Source organism: Athene noctua, chromosome 10 (assembly GCF_965140245.1).
Source record: "Athene noctua chromosome 10, bAthNoc1.hap1.1, whole genome shotgun sequence".
Lineage (NCBI taxonomy): Eukaryota > Metazoa > Chordata > Aves > Strigiformes > Strigidae > Athene > Athene noctua.
The window spans coordinates 3,348,230-3,367,740 of NC_134046.1; the positions used below are offsets into that span (position 1 = coordinate 3,348,230).

At 43.5% G+C, this 19,511-nt stretch overlaps 1 protein-coding gene across 3 annotated transcripts in view; it reads left to right on the forward strand.

Moving 5' to 3' along the window:
• SETD5 (SET domain containing 5) overlaps positions 1–19,511 on the forward strand; it is a 68,589-nt gene that overhangs the window by 24,976 nt on the left and 24,102 nt on the right. For 2 of the 3 annotated variants that reach the window (XR_012634309.1, XM_074914667.1), the window contains exons 2-13: positions 1,493–1,667; positions 5,466–5,571; positions 6,454–6,665; positions 6,986–7,044; positions 7,453–7,640; positions 8,688–8,726; positions 10,248–10,490; positions 15,349–15,497; positions 15,823–15,940; positions 16,371–16,480; positions 16,766–17,012; positions 17,213–17,293. Coding sequence is in view for 2 of the 3 variants with exons in the window: in XM_074914667.1 (XP_074770768.1) it covers positions 1,597–1,667; positions 5,466–5,571; positions 6,454–6,665; positions 6,986–7,044; positions 7,453–7,640; positions 8,688–8,726; positions 10,248–10,490; positions 15,349–15,497; positions 15,823–15,940; positions 16,371–16,480; positions 16,766–17,012; positions 17,213–17,293 (1,623 nt within the window). In the remaining variant the exon portion in view is untranslated. Of the gene's footprint in view, positions 1–1,492; positions 1,668–3,227; positions 3,466–5,465; positions 5,572–6,453; positions 6,666–6,985; positions 7,045–7,452; positions 7,641–8,687; positions 8,727–10,247; positions 10,491–15,348; positions 15,498–15,822; positions 15,941–16,370; positions 16,481–16,765; positions 17,013–17,212; positions 17,294–19,511 lie in introns of those variants that run through there. The other variant, XM_074914668.1, reaches the window with a different exon arrangement.

A 19,511-nucleotide genomic window follows, 5' to 3' on the forward strand; every position in this document is an offset into this window, starting at 1 on the left:
TGTATACTGAAGAAGGAAAATATTTCCTTGTGCTAAGAGAAGTGGCTTGCCTTCCGAGACAGGGAAAGGCAATATAGTGTGTGGCATTTAAACTTTCTGACTCTCTTGCTCTTCCTTCATTTGCCCTTGTTAGTGAGTGTGTGTTTCTGTGTTTCTGGGGTTTTTTGTGTGTTAAACAATGACTGGACTATGGTGTCTAAAGGCAGTTCCCTGTGAGAAATTCACTCTCCACAGGAAAACTTGGCTCACAGCCTTTCTGTAGCCCAGGAGGGTTTGCTGGCAGAGCCCCCGAGATGCCGGGGAGCATGTGACAACCGGCTGCGAGGGCAGGCTGGCTCATCCGTGCTGCCGGAGCCAGGGGAGAGACTGCGGAAAGTTATTCAAGGCTGCCCTTAAAGTTTAACATGCGGAAAGGGTGGCTGAATTGCTGTTTTACTTCGGTTTCGGAGCTACCTTTGCCACGTGCAGAAATGCAGCCTTTCTCCGTATCGTGGGGGGGTTTTCTTTAGAGCCACGTAGAATAATAGCTCCTTTATGAATGTTATTGGGGTTATTTACATAACGAGGAGCTGATCCCGTTTTACCTCCGTCCGCCATCTGACCCTTGGAAGTTTGCGTTTATCGGTGATTTCACCTTAGCAAAAGGCTGCGGTCAGCAGGGAAGGTGGAGCCTGGGCGCGGGCTTCCCCGCCAGCCCCAGCGCGGCCATGCCGGCAGCTGCGCCCCGTGATGCCGCCGTGAGTCACCCCGGTTCCCCACACCGAGCCAAGGGCCCCGCCGCGTTTCTCATCGGAGCGGCCTATGCGCGAGCGCCCAGATGTCTGACGTGGCTCTGCCGCGGGGAGGAGGTGTCAGCTGGGATTTCGGAAAGTCGGGACCCGCTGCGTCAAGGCTTGTCGGACTGAGTAATCGGTGCAGAATCCAGGACAGGCCTCGCTTGTCGAGGGGAGGTTGATGGTGGTGTGGGGAGAGCCCGTGCCGTGGGCCTAGGGAGTGCAAATACAAGCTGATCTCAAGCAAGAGGTCTCAGCTCAGCCCACCTCGGCTCTGTCCCATTGTCCTCCCAGATGGGGCTTTGCCTGCAACTTGTTTGGGGAAGGAGTTAGGAAATGCTGATGGAGAGCTGTGGGTGATAGGTGACAGCTGCTGCTTATATGCAGAAGGAGCTAATAGATTGCTTATCTGGTAATTAGTCCTAAGTTTAGATGGGGGAGGGGAGGAACTATATCGGCTTTATGGCAGAGCAGCTCATTGTCAGTCCAAGACTGTAAAAAAGAACTAAAACAGAAACAAAACCCACAACCAACCCACCAAACTGCAACCATCTACCTCTTCCCTTGCCCTGCATATGAAAATAGAGTAAAAATGATGTGGCATGTCACTGATGCAAATCTATTTCTGCTTTTCTTTTGCTGTAAAAGCCTCCTTTAGGGGTATACAGGGGGACCTCATCCTGTAACAGAGATGCAATGCTTTGTTTCTACCCCGGTAGGTTTCCCCATGTCCGTGACGTGTTGGCCGAGGCTCTGCGGCTCCTCTCCGCCCTCGGAGCGGCCAGTCGCTGCCCTCTGGACTCCGTGATCCCCGACGGGCGTCATGAGCATTGCAATCCCTCTGGGAGTCACCACACCAGATACGTCCTACTCCGACATGGCTGCAGGATCGGAGTGAGTGTTAACCCCACGGAGGAGGAGGAGGGGAGGGTGTCAGAGGGCTGCCCTGCAGTGGGGCTGCAGGATCAGTGCTGGTGCTTTCTCCATTCAGGAGAAAGGGGGTGCTGGTCAGCTGGCTGTGTGAGAGATGAATGCAGAGACAGTGTTTTAACAAACGCAGTGTTACAGAAATTGGTAAGTTTGACACAGGAGAACGGGGGGGGAAAGGAGAATTCCAGCAATACAAGGCACTTGACCATGGGGTTTATATCAGCTTGGCTAGTGAGTCTATACTCATGTGCAGACAGTTGTGTGTTTGCTGTACCCATGCTTGATGTCAGCAAGGTACAGGCCAGCCCCTTGTCCAGAAGCTGTGTGTTGTGAAGGATCAGTGTGCTGAGCCTCCCTCTCAGTAGAGCCTACTAGCTCAGGCTCGGTACCAGTCTTACATGACTGATTTCTGCACCCCTTTGAAGCTCAGCTAGAGATGTGAGACACCTTTATTTTGTTTCTGCCCCCAAGCAGGTTCCAAGAAGCACACCTCAGCAGGCAATCCTTCAGGGTCCTCATCACAGGACCCTGTGCAGGGCTCTCGCCAACAGTCCTATCTGAGGCCTGTTGGAGGGGACTTAACATTTCTTTTGAAAGACTCTGCTTCTGCGGGAGTCAGGAACATTTCAAATCCAGAAAATATTGCATTGTGATCTTTTCTTAAAACCCTTGTTAGAATGATGTCAGCTCAGATGAGTACTATGTTTTTGTCGGGGGCGAGAGGGAGGGCTCAAGTTATTTCTGTGTGCTTCTACCTCCTGCTTTCCTTCATCCTTCTTTGAAATATGGACTGTAGCATGCCTTTACAAAAATTTACAAATGGCATTTTGCAGATAGATTCCCCCATGAATTATTTAAAGGAACCTCCTGTGCAAATACCTGTGTGCCAGATTGATCAGTGTAGAACAGATAAGGCTCCGGACTCTTATTAATTTTGAGCTGTAAGAGCAGTGGGCTACAGTATGAATCATTGTTTTTCCCTTCCATCTTGCCCTGATCTCACTATGCACAGAGTTTGACTACACAGTCGCGTTCTCTGCAAGACTGCTAATGCTCTTTTTTGTCTGTCTTGGCACTGGCCCCATTCTAGGCATTCTTCCTCGTGATGCTTCATTCCCTCCTAAAGCCCATGTTTTTACGTGTTGTTTTTAAATGGGGAGTCAGAAACTAGTAAGTCACTCATCTGCAGTGGGTATACGACCCCTCGCTTTTCAAGATTTAACATTCAGTATTGCTTGTCACCGTGCTTCTCCCACACCAGCACTTTAAAGACTCAACATGCAGGAATTTTAAACTGTTTATGACAGGAGAAATAGTGCTAAATAGTTTACTTATGTACTAGGCACTTTGCTTTCAGAGCAGGGCATGGTAGAGAAGAGAGCCTGATATATATCTACACATGTCCCTTGTAACATTTAAATATCAAAAAGTCTGTAAACCTTCTGCAAAGCATTTTCTTTTTCCCTGGTTGTAAGAAATTTGTAGGTCCAACTTGAGGCTAGGCTGGAGTGCTTTGAAGAAAGGCTTTTGAAAATTTCTGAGTTGGTTTCTCTGTGTTTTCTAAAAATTGGGAATGCCACGACTTTATTTTTCAGGCTTTGCATTGATGCCCTGTTAGTGCTGAAGTGTCCTTCGTGAGTCTGTTCAAAGCTAAGGCTATCCTCCACTTCTCCTTTGAAACTCTTCTAGTTTGATGCATGAAGTCTGGGGTCTCCTACAAGGGATTGATTTTGGAGATGTGCATCACAGAAGCAGTGGGAAGGTAAAAGGAAAACTAGCTGGCCCTCTTTGCAGGCTGAGCTTTAGTATCTTCCCCTGGCCTCTGATACAGAGGAGGGGTGAAAATGCTGAAGGGTGTTCATCTGAGGGTGACACAGAGGCTGCAGTGTAGTTTTGCTGCGTTAGTCTGACTGCATATTGGATGTTGTTGAAGCTCCTTGGCAGGCTGCTGCTGAGGAAGCATGGGCCCCAGCGTTGTTGCCCCTGGACACCGTTGCACCAACAATCTTGAAGTTTTATTACTAATGCTTGCGGCAGCATTGCTGGTATTCCAGGCTGACTGTAGTTAGGAATGTGGGTGACTTGGACAGAGGATGGATCTGCTGCTTAGGCTGTTTAGGCTCTTTTCCTTCAAATATTGTTTCTGAAAATGCTATTAAACCTGAATGGATTTAACTCTATACTAATCTAGAAGTCCTAAAGGACTGTTGCAAAGATCCAGCAATGCTGGATTATGTGGCAAGCTCTACACAGTGTCTTTTATTAAGAAGTATATCCTCTGAGAGGTATTGCCACCTCTGTCTCCTGCTTTTCACGATTTACCTGGCTGTAGTTACACTGAAAACCAACTGAATTTACATGTCGTGCTCCTAAATCCTGAGCTACAGAAGTGCAGTTCTCATAGGCTTAAGGTCTTCTGCTTTCTGCAGTTCTTTGTACAATAAATTATTGCTCCTTTATGTTGCAAAGACAGATCCACCTCACTCCAGCATAAGCCAGAAGCTCAGAAGACTGGAGAGTATACGGGGTTAGTGGCAGGGTGGGGCAAACTTCAGTGCAGCAGAGATTTCAGGAGCTCGTAGGAAGTCCAAAGGGCACAGGGGTTAGTGTTCTTGGGTGGTGCCTAAACACTCGCTGCCCCACGCATGACCACTGGCCATTGTTGTTTGAGTACTGCCTGATTCACGCTGGCAATGTAGGACCCACTGAGAATCCTGCCAGATCTCACCAGAGCTGCAGAGGTCCAAGGTAAAGTTCTTCCTTTCCTGTATTTTTTTTTCTTGCTTGCTCAGCTCGATGCTCTAATTTTGAAGACGATTTCACCTGCAGACATGATTCGGTAATATTCTGCTGAATTCTGTTGTAGGCCCTATTTCTGATCCGTGCCGAGGTTAGCTGACTTGTATCTCCTAACAGACAGTGCGTTTCCTTGCTGGTGTTCTGCCTGTAGCCTCATTATCTAATATTCCCTGCATTGAATTGCAGCTGTCCCTTCTCTGAGTAGGGTTTCTGCAGCTTTCTGCTAAAGGATATACCTTTCATTTTGAGCTGGTTTTTTTCACCACCATGTGGTGGAAGAGTGCATTGTACCTCAGCAGCAAATTTCCTGTTCAGCACATCGCACACCACGTTGCTGTATGGAAAGCGTAGGGCGAATCTTGTTTGTCTGTGGCCACTGTCTATCCAGGTCATGAATTTTGTTGCCTCTTTCTGACAAGAATCTCCAGCTCCTCATAGTTGTTGTCAGGACAGCTGCAGGTTTCATGCAGGCTTTTATCAGAGGATGTTGGATTTGGCTGACAATTAGTATCTGAGGGAGAGAGAGAAACAAGTGCAGATGCAGGAAAGCTGCTTAGCTGCTATTTTAAATAAGCTGTTGCAGAGATAACATGGCAGGTACTGTTCAGTGGCTTTGAGATTAGGCTGGCTGAGTTCAGATGTGAATGCTGAACTAGACCCAGCTTCCTCAGCTATAAGGAAACTGAGCTTCTTACATGCTAATTATCTTTTTAACTTCCCAGATTAAGACCCAGTTTAATGAGTTATCCAGGGTGGCCCTTACTCAGTTCCTTCCCTCTGAAAGCAGGTTCATCCTGTACAGCTTCTACACACATGATGCCTGCTGAAGCACATAATAACACCTCGATTTCATGAAGTTTCTTCATTCTGAGCTCATGTGTCAAACAGAAAAGAGCAGCGAAATACTGGCACTAAAAAAAATGATGTTGTATTGATGGGTTTTACTTCTGGCCCTTTCTGCAGCCCAGAGTCTGTGGAAGCTAGTCCAGCTGTCAGTGAGAAGAATGTGTACTCCAGCCACGGCTATGGGGCCACGCAGAAACACAGCTATCGCGGGCTGCCTTACGCAGTGAGTACTCTCTCTGCAGTGAATCAGCTCTTTACTGTCTACTGTACGCTTTTCTCCTTGTTCCATAGTTCTTTGCCTGTTAAGCCTTAGGAGTTTTGGCTTGCTTATTAGGGAACGCTGAGTTACAGCTGAGTTCTGCCATACATTTTGCATTTGTGTGTTTACTGTTTGTGAAGTCTTGCATGCTCTTTAGCAAGCTTTATTAGTGTTTCTAGGTGGTAGATTTTTAACTGAATGAAGCACATGAATGAAGTGCGAATATATATGAATATATAATGTTTTCCTGGTGGTAATTTGATGCCCCGCTTGGTTTATTGTGCACTATTTGTACTTGTTTCAACTGCGCAGATTTTCATAATGGTAACTTATAACTGTGAGAAACAAGGAACAGTCAGGAAGAGTGGGAGCATGGCTTGAAACTATGGGACAAACGGGATGTCACAGAATCACTGAAGTTGGAAGGGGCCTCTTGAGATCACATAATCCAACCCCCCTGCTCAGGCTGACCCTGTTTGAGCAGGTTGCCCAGGACTCTGTCCAGTTGGGTTTTGAATATCTCAGCGGACAGAAACTCCATAATGTCTTTAAGCAGCTGGTTCCAGTATTTGACCACTGATGTCATCTTGGATTATTAGCAGTACATCAGTTAATGTTGAAATTGTCTAGTTGTTTTCATAGGTTTTGAATGTAATTCATTGGTGCAGAAGAAAATCATTGACATCTTTCAGAGCTATTGCTTTACCTTCTTGGTAGATTGAGGAATTCAGACTACCATTTTACACCGATTGTTAAATAATAACCTGGGAACTGTGGATTTGGGACTTCAGTTTCTAGGCATCATATCTTCACATTAAAAGTAGTACTGCAAATACTCATTTTCAGGATCATAATTATGGAGCCCCTCCTCCTCCAACGCCGCCAGCCTCTCCTCCTGTCCAGACCATTATACCTCGTGCAGAACTGAACGGCCTGCACTCACCCGATGAGGAGAACTCCGGGGACAGTGAGAGCTCCTCAGAGGGAGAATCAATTCCCACTTGGTGCCACTGCAGTGTCTCCCAAGATGGTTTCCTCCTCAAGTGTGAAAAGTGCAGGTAAGCTTTGGTGCAGTGCAGATCTGGACTGCTCCTTGTGTTGACTTCTCATACCGAGCCGTGTCACGTTTGGGCTGTGGGACAGACTTCCTTTTGCTAACTGGAGCGTTCTTTCCAGTGCTTTACCCAGTATTGACCCTCCTCCTTTGCGTTGTCAGCCTGACAAGTGTTGGTGGCACCAGGAGTGGAGATGAGGATGTTAAATCGATGTTCTTATCATCCTGGGCCCCACTGAGGGCACGCATCTTGTGACATCCTGTTGAATTTCAAGTGACTTTACTCCTACAAACCAGCTTCAATTGTGCATTCTCCTTTGGCAGAGGAATGAGCAGGGGGAAGGTGATCAGACTCCGCCGCCGGAAGCAGGACAACGTGTCAGGTGAGCTTGAGGCTGTAATTCTGATAACGGTGACTTTTGCTTTCTTTCTACAAGACCTTTGTCTTTTGGCTGCTGTAATCATCTAACTGTGATTAGTTCCTGCTAATGTTCTTTGCCTCCCAGCCACTGGGATTTTCTCCTCTCCTTCCGCCTCACCTCAGTTAGCTCTTGGGAAAATCTGATTGCTTTGTGAACAGGAAAGAGAAATGTTAATCAGTGCCATTCTGTGAGATATCAGAAGTTTGGGAGACCTGTTCCCAGTTTGGGTGGGAAAACTGAGGTGTTAGAGTTTTTTCAGGGAAGAGCTATATAGGGTCTTCAGGTTGTCTTGATGAAAATAAACATCAAGGTAAGCTGTTCTCTCTGAGATGAATAAAAATGTTGCTAATGAGGCACTCCTCTCTATAGGTGGGGACAGCAGTGCAACTGAGAGCTGGGATGAAGAACTATCTCCCTCTACAGTGCTGTACACAGCCACGCAGCACACCCCTACAAGCATCACGCTGACTGTCAACCGCGTCCGTAGAAGCAAACCTAAGAAGAGGAAGAGGAGTACAGAAAAGGCTCGCACTGCTCCAAAGGCCAAAAAGATCAAGGTAGGTGGAGTGAGCCAAGGTTGCTGCAGTTCCTACCAAATGCTGTGTGGAGTATTGTTGAGAGCAGGTCGGTGAGCTGGCAGTAGACAAGAAACTTTTGTCCTGTCGGGAGTTGCTCTTTCTGGTGTAATAATGTGATGCCTTGTATTTGTGACCTGCTGAAATATGTGGCTGTTGGTTTAAAAATTACCTTACTAGAACTCCACCCTTATTTCCCAACGCTGTCTGTTCATGCTCAGTACTTGGATTTGATTACATATTTTCCCTTCTGCTCTATTAGGATTTGGGGAAGCAGCTTTTGGAATCTGTTTGTGGCAAAGGGACAGTCTGTGAATGGAATGAAGAATGAAGGGAGCATGGCATTTCTTAGCAGGCTCTGTTAAGGAATTTGGGCTGCAGAGCTTCTTGGCACTGTTCTTCAGGGACAGAGATAGTGCCTGTGTGGAAAACTATGTAGGTAGTGATGAACATTTGTTGAGGGATGACTTTACTGTCTTGTTTGTGAGGGTTTGAGGACTGAAATAATTTTGGATCGCTTATATTGGAATGCAAGCGTGTGAGCAGCTGGTTCTTTCCCATCATCTGCTAGCTTTACTGTGATTTTCCCCAGGTTAGGTTTCCCTTGAAGTTCCTTTGGGGTAGGCACTGATTAAATAAAAGACTGGGAACAGAAGCCCATGTGAAATCTTCAGGTTCTTTGTTGTGAACCAGCTTGATTTTGTTGCGGGCCTTTATTCTGTCAAAGCAAGTGGGGTTAGTCAGGACAGTTTTGGTTTTGATCTTGAGATTTTTTACTACGTATGAGGCAGGCCTTTTTAGTTGAGAAATCTTGGACGTCAAGCTTTTCAGCAGTTTCCACTGGATTTGCATTGCAGTCTTTTTGTTCAATTCCACTGCCTCTTGTGTAGGTCCTCCTGTAATTCTTGTCATCTTTTGTTAAGGGTTGGTCTGTAGGAGTAAGATCTAGTCTGGTTCTGGGATGCTAATTCTGAGGAAATACGTAATACTTAAATTTTTTGTCTCTTTCTCTCCTTGTTCGGGGGACAGGCCTTTCGAGAGGGCTCACGAAAGTCTCTGAGGATGAAGGTGAGTAGACTTTGAGAACAGTCTGTGGTGGGAGGGGGTTGCCCTGTGTTTTGTGCCTCTCTTGGTTTGCATGGAGAATTTCTGATTGTGGGACAAGCCTCGGAATAATCTCAAGCCTTACCATGCACCACAACCAGGCCTATTCAAAAGGGTATCACAGGAGTTGCCCATTGAACCTTTCTTTTGCTTCAGATAGCTTTCTGTAAGGAAATATCATCCAGTCCCAAGAGATATGACTGACTCATGACACTTGGGAGTGAGGTGTTTGATGTAGAACTGGTTGTGGCCGCTCTTCTGTGCGGTCAGTTATTTGCTTGCATCAAAGCTATTTTAAGCTTGGACATCAGAGTAGGACACATGTTTAATGTTGGGAGACTCTAGCAGTGTTGCTTTGTTTCTCTCCACATCCTCTTACTAGGGATGGGTGGGACAATATTTATATCTCTGATTTTCTGCAATACTGCTAGGTGTGGCTGTCTGATAGGAAGATTGTTTGGCAAAAAAAGTAAGACTTGCACTTTGAGTTAAACGTGTTCCTAGAAACACAAGAGGTGCCTTGAAGTTCACTCAGTCCCATCTGACCCCAGTAGTGTAGCTGATAGTGACTTTTAGCAAGTGGCTCAGAGGAAAAGGAACAGTCCTGTGGGGTGTGTGTGTCTGTCTGCACCTGTCTCCATAGTACAAAAGTGCCTCGAGAGGGTAAAAATGCATGAAGACTCTTAATGCTTTTAATATATATGATGAAAACAAGGATTGTTCTTTAGCAGTCCTTGTTATTAATACCTCAGTGTCACGTATGTCTCAGTCCCTTATGAAGCCAGTTCAGTTACTGACCTTTGGAATATCATTTGTTGAATTATTTCAACTATTGTCAAGTAAAGAATGAAGCTTAATTTTTTTTTTTTTTCTACCAGCTTCTTTTCTCCCCTCCCTTACAAGATGGTATACATAGATGACCTGATTTTGCCCTCTCTTCTTCGCATCGCTTAGGACTTGCAGTTTTAACCCTCTGGCTATTAGCTTATGCTCTACATTCAGTTTCTTGAAACCCTGATGACCGTTTAGCTAGAAGGTTCAGAAGTATTTTTGGATCAGTCACTGCAAAGATTGAGATGCAGTCAGCATCATCTAGCATTATGTTGGACATGAGTGGGTTGACTGTAGGACAAGCCTACGTGAGATTTATTTGCCTTTGTGTGTTCTGTTCCTTTGCTTTTTTAATCTACTTGTTTTTCCAAAGTGACTTAAACTTTTTCTGGCCATATATTAGCTTAATTTTCTTGTATGTAGCAGTGACAAGTACCAACTCTCAAAAGGTCTTAGTCCTGCATCGAGTTCTCCATAGATTCCAAAGTGGCACTGTTGTCCAGTGTTCTGGAGGATGGAGGTTCTGAAAAAGGTCTCCTCATAACCAACACTTTCTTAACTTGGAATAAATTTGCCTTTTTTTGTAGCATGTTCATACGCTCAGAGCACTTTGAGTAGGTTGTATGCTAGCCATTAACTCTTTGCTGTTTGCAGAATTCACCTTCTGAAGCACATGCCTTGGATGAAAACACAGCTGAAGGCTGGGAGAATCGAATACGACTGTGGACAGATCAGTATGAAGAAGCCTTTACTAACCAGTACAGCGCTGATGTGCAGAACTTGTTGGAGCGTCATCTAAACTCTAATAAAGAATTTGTGGGCAAAACTGCTATGCTAGACACAATCAACAAAACAGAGTTGGCCTGCAATAATACTGTTATTGGGTCCCAGATGCAGGTAAGAACTGTTGTGACAGAAGTGGGGTAGGTCAGGTCCTCTGGTTTCTAGACATAAGGTGTGGACATCGGTGAACAGTATCTTAACCAGTCATGTATTTTCAGACCAATAGGCATAGATTTGATATAAAAGGGAACAGAAGAGATGCCAGTACCAAAACAGATTCAGAAATACTCGCATTCAACCAAATCGGTGTTGCTAAATTGGGGATATTTTATACAGTTCTGTAATGTGGTTCACAGGTGTTTTACCATAAATACTTTTGATTACTGAATGGCTTGAGGCAGAACCAGATCTATCACTTGCTGGAGACAGGAAATTTCCTGCTTTCAAGCTGAGTTTTCCTGTCCTTTTTTTTTTTTTTTCATTGTTTCTTTGGCTTATGTTGTGTAGAAAGCTGTTTTAAAGAACCTTTCAACATTATTTCAGTATTTTGGATTATTATTTGGACTTGGGTAACTTTCAAATACTGCACAACTACAATTGATTTTCACGAACTGTCTTTCCCTAACCTTTCTCTTCCAAGATGGGCAGTGATTAGTGTCTTGCCAGCTTTCTGGAGTGTATGTAGGCAAGAAAAAACAGGAAAAGGATGCATTTGTGTGGTGTATGTCCTCCCCACTACTCTTCTCAGCTGATGTTTCATCTGGTCCATGCTTTATTGAGCAGAGAGCAGCATTCTCACTCAGTTCAGGCTTTGCAGGGCTTCCTGGTCTAAGAGATTGGAGATAGATGCAACTGAAAAAGATGGGCTCCAAAACAGACGTGGGGCACCTTTTCTGTAGAAGGGGAGCAGAGTCAGAAACCTGAATATCAGGTATATGTTTGTGCTTGAATCATTCTTGTTTTTATCAGCTGACTCACCGCTCTGTGAAGTTCACGTGCTCCTTCCCACTTTCCCTCTGCTTTTATGTAGGTGAAGCACATCAGGCAGAGCACAGATATTGTCAGTAAGGGAGAGTGCAGAAAGAGGACTTTGAACCCAACTTCCTTCCACTCTTGCTTCTAGTTCTGCAATAATAAGACTTCTCTGGGGGTTGGGGAGAAATACTTCTACTTGGCGATGTGAGTAGCTTTCCTATAGAGAGCAACTGAGGAAATGTAGGAAGAAAAAGTTCTGCTTCTCTAGAATTCTTAATATTTTTCTGATTCTGAATGTAAACTCTTCTATCTCCTTCACGTGAGTTTTAGGAAAAGTCCTGAAATAACTGATAAAATACACGCTGTTCCTTTCATAGAGTACAGCAGGACAGATAATTATAAAAGGTATAATACATAAATGTACTTGTTCTTGTCATGCTCTCTTGCCCTCTCCCTTCCCTGTACAGACATAGGTTTTCCCACAGGGAAAAGTGGCCAGCATCCCAAATCAGAAGACTCCAAATGCGATATAACCCAAAGAAACAAAAAGATAGAAAGTTGCAGAACTTCTTAGTGAGCTGCAGTTACTCTAAGCAAGCTGTAGGTAGGTACCTGTCATCGCGCATGCTGGGGCAGTATAAAGGGACATAGTGGCTTTTGTAGTTCCTCTTCAACACTGAGGAAAGACCAGGTGGCTGTCCCAGGCTGCTGCTTGTCAGCCCTTATGTCCTTGTTTTCTCTACTCAGCAGATGGCTGTGGAGTGTTGTGAGGAAGATAGCCTGCACAGGTGTGGAGTGCGTGATTTCTCATCCCGTGCTTTATATTTTTGTTCCACTCATTTGTCTCATCTTTGTTAGACAAACTGAGAAGGCTTCTTGGTTTGCATCAGTTGTCTTTTAACTAGATATCATTACTGGATGTAAAAATAGCTTTTCTGGGAGATAAGGAAATAGTACTTTGGGCTAGAAAAAAAACGAAGAAGGTTGTGTCAATATACAGATAGCAGCTGTGTGTAGATGATGGGTATGGTAACTGCTCTACTTGGCCATGAAGACTCTGGAGAGAGGAAAAAGGAATAAAAATAAAATGTTTTATATGCCCTGCATACCCTCCCAGTTGAGGGAGTTGTTTGGCTTGGGTAAACAATGATGGAAGTATATACTCAAAAAAAAAAAAAAGAAGAAAGCGTGACCTAAAAGCTTCCCCAATCCAGGAGGAGTGGGAAAAGATGGGTTGAGAGTTATACACGCAGGGTACAGGATTTTGATCACTGGAATGTTTTTGATAAATCAATACTGAATGGCCCTAATGATGCAGAGGGAAACTTGTGAAAATATGAAGCTGTTCAGCGTCGTGAGTAAAATCATCTTAATGCTGGTGGCTGCCAGATGCTTGACAAACTGAAAGCTGTGAATCACTTTTCTGCCTGCTGTTGCCAAACCAAACCCAGGGTCAGTATTTGCCTGTTGTTGCCTCTGATAATTGCTGACTTGAGCTCAAACCCCTGATTGATTTCACATTCTGAAGTGAAGAGCGAAAGGGCCTTTATAAAATAAAGCCACTGAGTATTATGCAGATGTTGCTCTGCAAACATATCAGAACAGTTTTGTCTGATTAGCAGTCAGCAATCCCTAGCCTATGACATGAATAAAATCATTTGTTCTTTTCACACATGAAAGCATGGCAGCTAATCCTCTTCATATTTCTAAATTCAGAGAACGAAAACAAGCTGAGCTAGGGTCTTACCAGAAAAGCTATGAGATCATTCCTGGTTTACTAAACTCAGGTGATTGTTAAGTTTTACAGATGCGGAGCTTCTCTATCCTTCATGAGTTCTCTTCTCTTCCCACCACCCTGCCTTATCCCAGCTGTGTTCCCCAAGCTGTTTTCCAACATCAGGTGGACAGTCATGGGCCAAAGTTGAGACTGAAGGCTACCAGACATTAACTCACATCTCTGAAAGCTACTAAGAGAATTTGATAGAGTAGGAAAATAATTGAGGTTGGGAGGAACCACTGAAGGTCATCTGGTCCAATCCTCCTGCGTAGGGCCAGCTTGGATGAGAAGCTAATTATAACAGCAAACAAGTGGTAGTATAGAAACAAAATTATTCAACTGGAGACACACTTGTGTCTCAGTCCTAATTTATCTACTAACTTCAGATACTTTCTCCTTATCTCCTTCTGTCACACACTAGCAAATCTAGTCCCGTTTCTTTATTCTCTGTTACCACAGCTGGATAGTCCAAAGTGTATCCAATGTTTTCAAAATAATTTAGCCACTACTCTTGGCAATGTAAACAGTCTTACCCTACAGTTCACTTGTGTCATGGGTTGATGAGAAAGCAGGGCCAGCAGTGTGGCTGCTTAGTCTGAGAATAACATGTTTCTTTTATGCCAGTTTAGTGGGCTTGGGGAGTCCTCTGTGAGCTCTTATTAGGACCCAAGACATGAGGATGACCCTGTGAGGCTTTTCAGAGTCTTCTGGTACATACATGCAGGTGTTTGAAATTGCCAGCAGATACAGTGGTATGAAAAAGATATACCCCATAGGCATGGTAAATGTAGCACTGGATGTATCTCTAGGAGGAAATCTGGAATAACAAGACCATTACTCCTGTCGACATAGGTTTCAAATGAATTTTTTTATAAAGCTGTCTTTATCCTGGACTTGAGTGAGAGAAGTCAATAAATAGATCTTACTTTACTGGCTGTTCCAAGATCTGCAGTATAATGTAATATTAAAACAATGAAAGTAATCTTCCCAGAGAGGTTTAATTCAGAGCCACGTACAAGATTGCTATAGAAAAAAAGGTTCAATACTTTATACAGTCAGTATAGAGGGTTTTGTTTGGTTCCCAGTGCTGAGTGCTGCCTTAAGGCATTAAGTTAATTTTCACAAAGTTAGAACGTCATGCATTCTGTCATTGTCCAGACTGAGCCCCTTCTTAAGCTAATGTGATTTTTACCCATTTGAGCAGGCTGCTCAGTAGCTGTGTCTAACAAGAGAGCTCTATCAGGAAAATCTGGGAGTTTGCTTTTAATAAAATCCTGTGGTTCACATCTAATTTAGATAGATGACTGTCATTATTACTGAAGTAAGAACACTTATGTCTCCATTCACTCCGGAAAAGTATCAAAACCGGGTCCTTATGAGCAGTGAATAGCATGCTTGGGGAAGTGCAGGCACAGCTCTTGTGGTGAGGCAGCCAGCCATCTTCACATAATTTGTGAGGTTCAATCTGTTAAACAAGAAAAGTACTTTGTTTTTATGGAAGAAGTCTTTCCTATGCCCTAGTGCTTGTAATATCCCTTCCATTATTCCATAAAATGTGTTGTGTTTGGACGTCTGTGCTTATGTGGTTTCATACTGTCAAGACACATTGTTGGGAAAATCCGTTGTAATAGTGCGGTAGACTTCAACATAAAGAAGATTCAGCAAACTGTCACTGCTTAGTTAAAAATTAATTTCTTCATGTTAAAAAAAAAAAATCAGAAGCACTAGTTGAGGAGGCAGATGAGAAGTTTCTGGATGGAGATAGAAATTGCCAGATTAAGTCTTTGGCCTGCTAGCTAGAATTTACCATCCTCTGCAGGAGGAAAAAGTTGTGGTTTTTTTCCTCTGAATGTGTGACAACCCACAAATTAGGGAAGATTTGAATTATTCTGGCTGTAAAAGTGGCCGTAATTGCAGAGCAGTTCCCTGTTAGCAGCAGCTGACAGGTCTGGTTATGCCTCCTAGCTGCAAGGCTGAAATACTTGGTCTGATAGGTTTGTGGGACTTAGTGTTGAATGAAAGCAATAAATACTTTTTGCTTTTGATAAATATTATCAAGGTCATTACTGAACTGTTATGGAATAAACAATATATTCACCTGGCAGAGTTTCTGTACATTACTACTAGAGTAATTTTTCTTTTCATGTAGGTAAAATATTGTTCATAAGTTTAGAGGCCTTTGGTTTAAATTCTCATATTTTGTTCTGGTTTTTGTTACAGCTGCAGCTGGGACGGGTGACTCGGGTTCAGAAGCACCGGAAGATCCTGAGGGCAGCAAGAGACTTGGCACTAGATACCCTAATAATTGAGTATCGAGGGAAGGTTATGTTACGACAGCAATTCGAGGTCAATGGGCATTTCTTCAAAAAGTAAGAGTACTATGAAGTGATTAGTATGAGAGCATCATGGCACGGAGAGTCTAGTGTCTCTGAGGGATAATGCACACTTACAGGGCTCTTGTCAGCTGTGCCATCTGTAGAAATGTGAAATCAAATATACAACCTCAGCTTGATGCTCTGCTTATGGACCAAAACCCTCTGAAGTAGATCTGATAAGCTGTGATGCTGGAAGTGCATAAGCATCCAGAGCAATAGCACTGATGGAAGCGCAGCTTCCAGTGAAGTGAGGAATACCTGTTATAAGTGCCAGGGGAATTGAGTATTTTGGGATTGAGACGTTCTGTTACTTCCCCAGGCCATATCCCTTTGTGCTGTTCTACTCCAAGTTCAATGGCGTTGAAATGTGTGTTGATGCCCGCACCTTTGGTAATGATGCCAGGTTCATCAGGCGTTCCTGCACTCCAAATGCAGAGGTAAATTCTCTCTTCACCATCACTGTAATTCCACGTGACATGTTTTATACAGGCTTAGTGCGTTCCCTTTTTATCACTAGTCAAATTAAAATGGAGTAAATGGGATAAGTTCCCTACATCTCTTGCTTGTTCGGTGGTTTGTACTTGGAAGATGAGAAAGCTTGGGAATATGAGGCTTTTTCTTTGGAAGGAAAAGGTTTCTTTTGTGGCTTCCCTTTGGCTGCAGCATGACAGGGTAAGCAGGTGGTAGCAAGTGTAAGTGAAAAAGCACAGGGTGAGACGAGCAGTGAAGCAGGCTTTTCCCTATGGAGAATTTAAGATAATTATTCATGGAATAGATAAGAGCTGCTTTGCAGAAGGAGGCTTCCCTCTTGGAATTAAGAAGTGCAACTTGTGGAGATGTTAGTTTCTCTCTACTTTGTTTAACAAGGTTCGTCATGTGATTGCTGATGGGATGATCCACCTGTGTATCTATGCTGTTGCCACCATTGCCAAGGACACAGAGGTTACCATCGCCTTTGACTATGAGTACAACATCTGGTGAGTCCTTCACCTCGCCCAGGAGCTCTCCACTGCCCTCCTGGACTGGACATCTTCCTCCAGCCCTTTCCTCGCATTCTACATTTTGCTCCGTTTTCTACTGAATTGCATTTTCCGGCTATTCTGTCCAGTTCTGCTGGCATATTCTACAATAGAGGCCATAAGGTAGCCTGCTGTCCTTGCTTTGGCACGTGGTGAGATGTTTAGTAGGAGATGCATTGAATGTCTCTGTAGAAGGGTTGAGAAATGAAGAGTGACACAAATTATGTTTGTGTTTTGGAGCAGCAACTATAAAGTGGACTGTGCGTGTCACAAGGGGAACCGGAATTGCCCTGTGCAGAAACGTAGCCCAAATGCTGCAGAACACCTACCTCCACCTGTTTTAGGCACACTGATTGGGGCAGAAACACGCCGCCGAAAAGCCCGTCGAAAGGAACTAGAAATGGAACAGCAGGGCATTGCATCGGATGAGAACAGCAGTCAACAAACAGAGGAAGTTCCTGAAGGACCTGCAGCAGTCAGTGACAATGAGGTAAAACCCTCGACACTTCATTATATATATTTTTATCATTGTGGTGTGGAATCTGATCCAATACAGCACTGGCACCTTTAGAACAGAAACTACAGGAGGCCTTTCTTAAACCTAGCACCTTAGATTACCATAGGAATTTTGATAACTTTAAAACAGTACTGGATTTTGTTTGACACACTAAGTCTGAGCTTCTCTTTCAGGTGGCAGAGAAGGAGGAGAAACAAGAAGGGGAGAAAGAGGAGCCTGTAGATGAACAGGGAGCCTTGGTCCATAACCGACGGGCAAGTACCTTTCTTGATCTGGGTGTCATCCCCCTTAGAACTCTTCATGCGATGACCAACAGGTCCAGCTGGTTATTTCACTTGTTTCAAGACAAATTCCAACTGTCAGTGGTCTTTGGTAATTTGATTTAAAAAAAAAAAAACAAACAACATCCAGGCTGACTCTGCATCACAGGATTTATGTCAGGGCACTGCAGATTAGAAGGGATACAACAGATTTATTTCCTGTTGGAAAATTTAAATGTTACTTTCAGGGCTATTCTATAGTCTAAAACATACCATTAATGAGACAGTCAGCACCAGATTCAGAAAAGTTAATTGTACCCTTTTTATGTTTCCTGCTGCTCTTCCTTATTGCCACTACAAGAATTTATGAAGCCATATAGAATCATAGAATAGTTTGGGCTGGAAGGGACCTTTAAAGGTCATCTAGTCCACCCCCGCTGCATTGAGCGGGGACATCTTCTGCTAGATCATATGATGAACCAGAACCTAATTTTCCTTAAAGCTTGGTGAGTTTTGCTGGATTAGGTTTGTTAACTATGTTCCCTGTATGGGTTCATAAACATGTTGCCTCCTGGGAAAAGGATAAGGATCAAGTGACAAAAGTTAGTGAGAGGTAGACCACCAACACCACTGTTGGCAGAAGTCAACAAAATTTGCTATGTTCTGTATTAGGAAATCCCTTTGTGCTCCCAAATCGTTGTTGTAATCAGTCGTCTTGATCAAAATATTTCTTAGTGCTCTTGGATAACACAGTCCCTTCTCAGCCACCTTCTGTACTGAGTAGAGCTGGGGTTTTTTTTCTTGTGCTTCTTATGGATCAGCTGCTTCTTATGGATCAGCTCCCTGGATCAGAATGTTTTATGCATGTGAATGGAGCTGTTCTGACTCTACTTAATTAAAAAAAAAAAAAAAATCCCACACAAAACAAAAACAAAACCAAAAACCCAAGGGAAAAAAAAAAGAAGCGCTCCCATCCTCCTACCAGCCAACAAACACGTTGGAGCTCGGAGTTCCCTGGTTTTCCTTTGTTCACCAAATACCTTAATCATCCATCTTTCTCTAACCAGTGATATGGATCATGTGTAAATTTCCTGAGAATGCTTTAAATGTTCAGATAGTGCAGCAAATTGCAGAGCCAAGGGCCATTCAGCGGAGAGATCCTTGGATTATCTCATGGATTTTTTTTTTTATAGAACAGGCAAGATAAAGCAGACAGTTTCTGTTGAGATTTGAATAAGAGCAGTCATCCATCAGACTGTCCTTAAGCTTGGAGGGAAGATTTCATTTTAATGCAGGGAAGCTGGTCTCTTTCTTGGACAGCATAGTTCAAGAAGACTAAGTGAAGTGTTATTTTCCCATGAGCCTTTAAGCCCTGTTCCTGTATGCTGCACCAATTAATCTCCTTTAATGAGATTCAGTTTTCTATACTTGGCACCAGGAAGTACCTGTATCTGTAGTTTTTTCAGTCTTTAATTTTTTGTGTGTGTCGAATATTTTTGAACAGAAAACTGTAAAGGCCAGGCTGCTGTGAATGACTACTGCTGTGTGCTTCAAGATACTTTTTCCTCCATGTCAAGTCTCAGAAAGCACTTGACCCCTCTTTCTTAAAATTCACTTGATTCAGCCTGGGTTTTGCCAGTCACTGCAGCATTATTGTACTGGGCCTTTTACGTGCATAATTACCGATTATTTGTGACACAGCTAGGTGATAAGATTTTCTGTCCTTTCTGTGTACCTAATAAATGCCTTTGTTTTGCCCCTCTGTGCTCTCATGTTCTGTTTTTCTTATCCACTATGTAAGCTGCTTAGACAAGAGCTTTGATTTTTGAGCTGGGTGATCTCCTGACATCAGGGAAGGAATGAATCTGGATCATTTTAGTCAGCTTGTGTGGTGTCTTATACTTGCTGCAAATTACTGATTCACTTCTGTTGCCTCTGGCTTCTGTTTGCTTCTAATGTCTGGTCATTAGCGAGTAGCTCTATTGGTTTCCAAGTCGTGTCTTCACTCTATTTATTCTCTCTTATGGTTTTTAGTTCTTCAAAATTACGCATTTCCTTGTGGCTATTTTATAAATATAATTCAGTAGTATCTAAGTGGTCCTATTCAAGAACAAAGTCTAGTTCTTCTAGTTACTCTATGAACACATGATTGTGTTGTTGTTATTCTGGGAAATTTGCCATGTTGAAAAATGCAAATATCTGAAAAGAACTA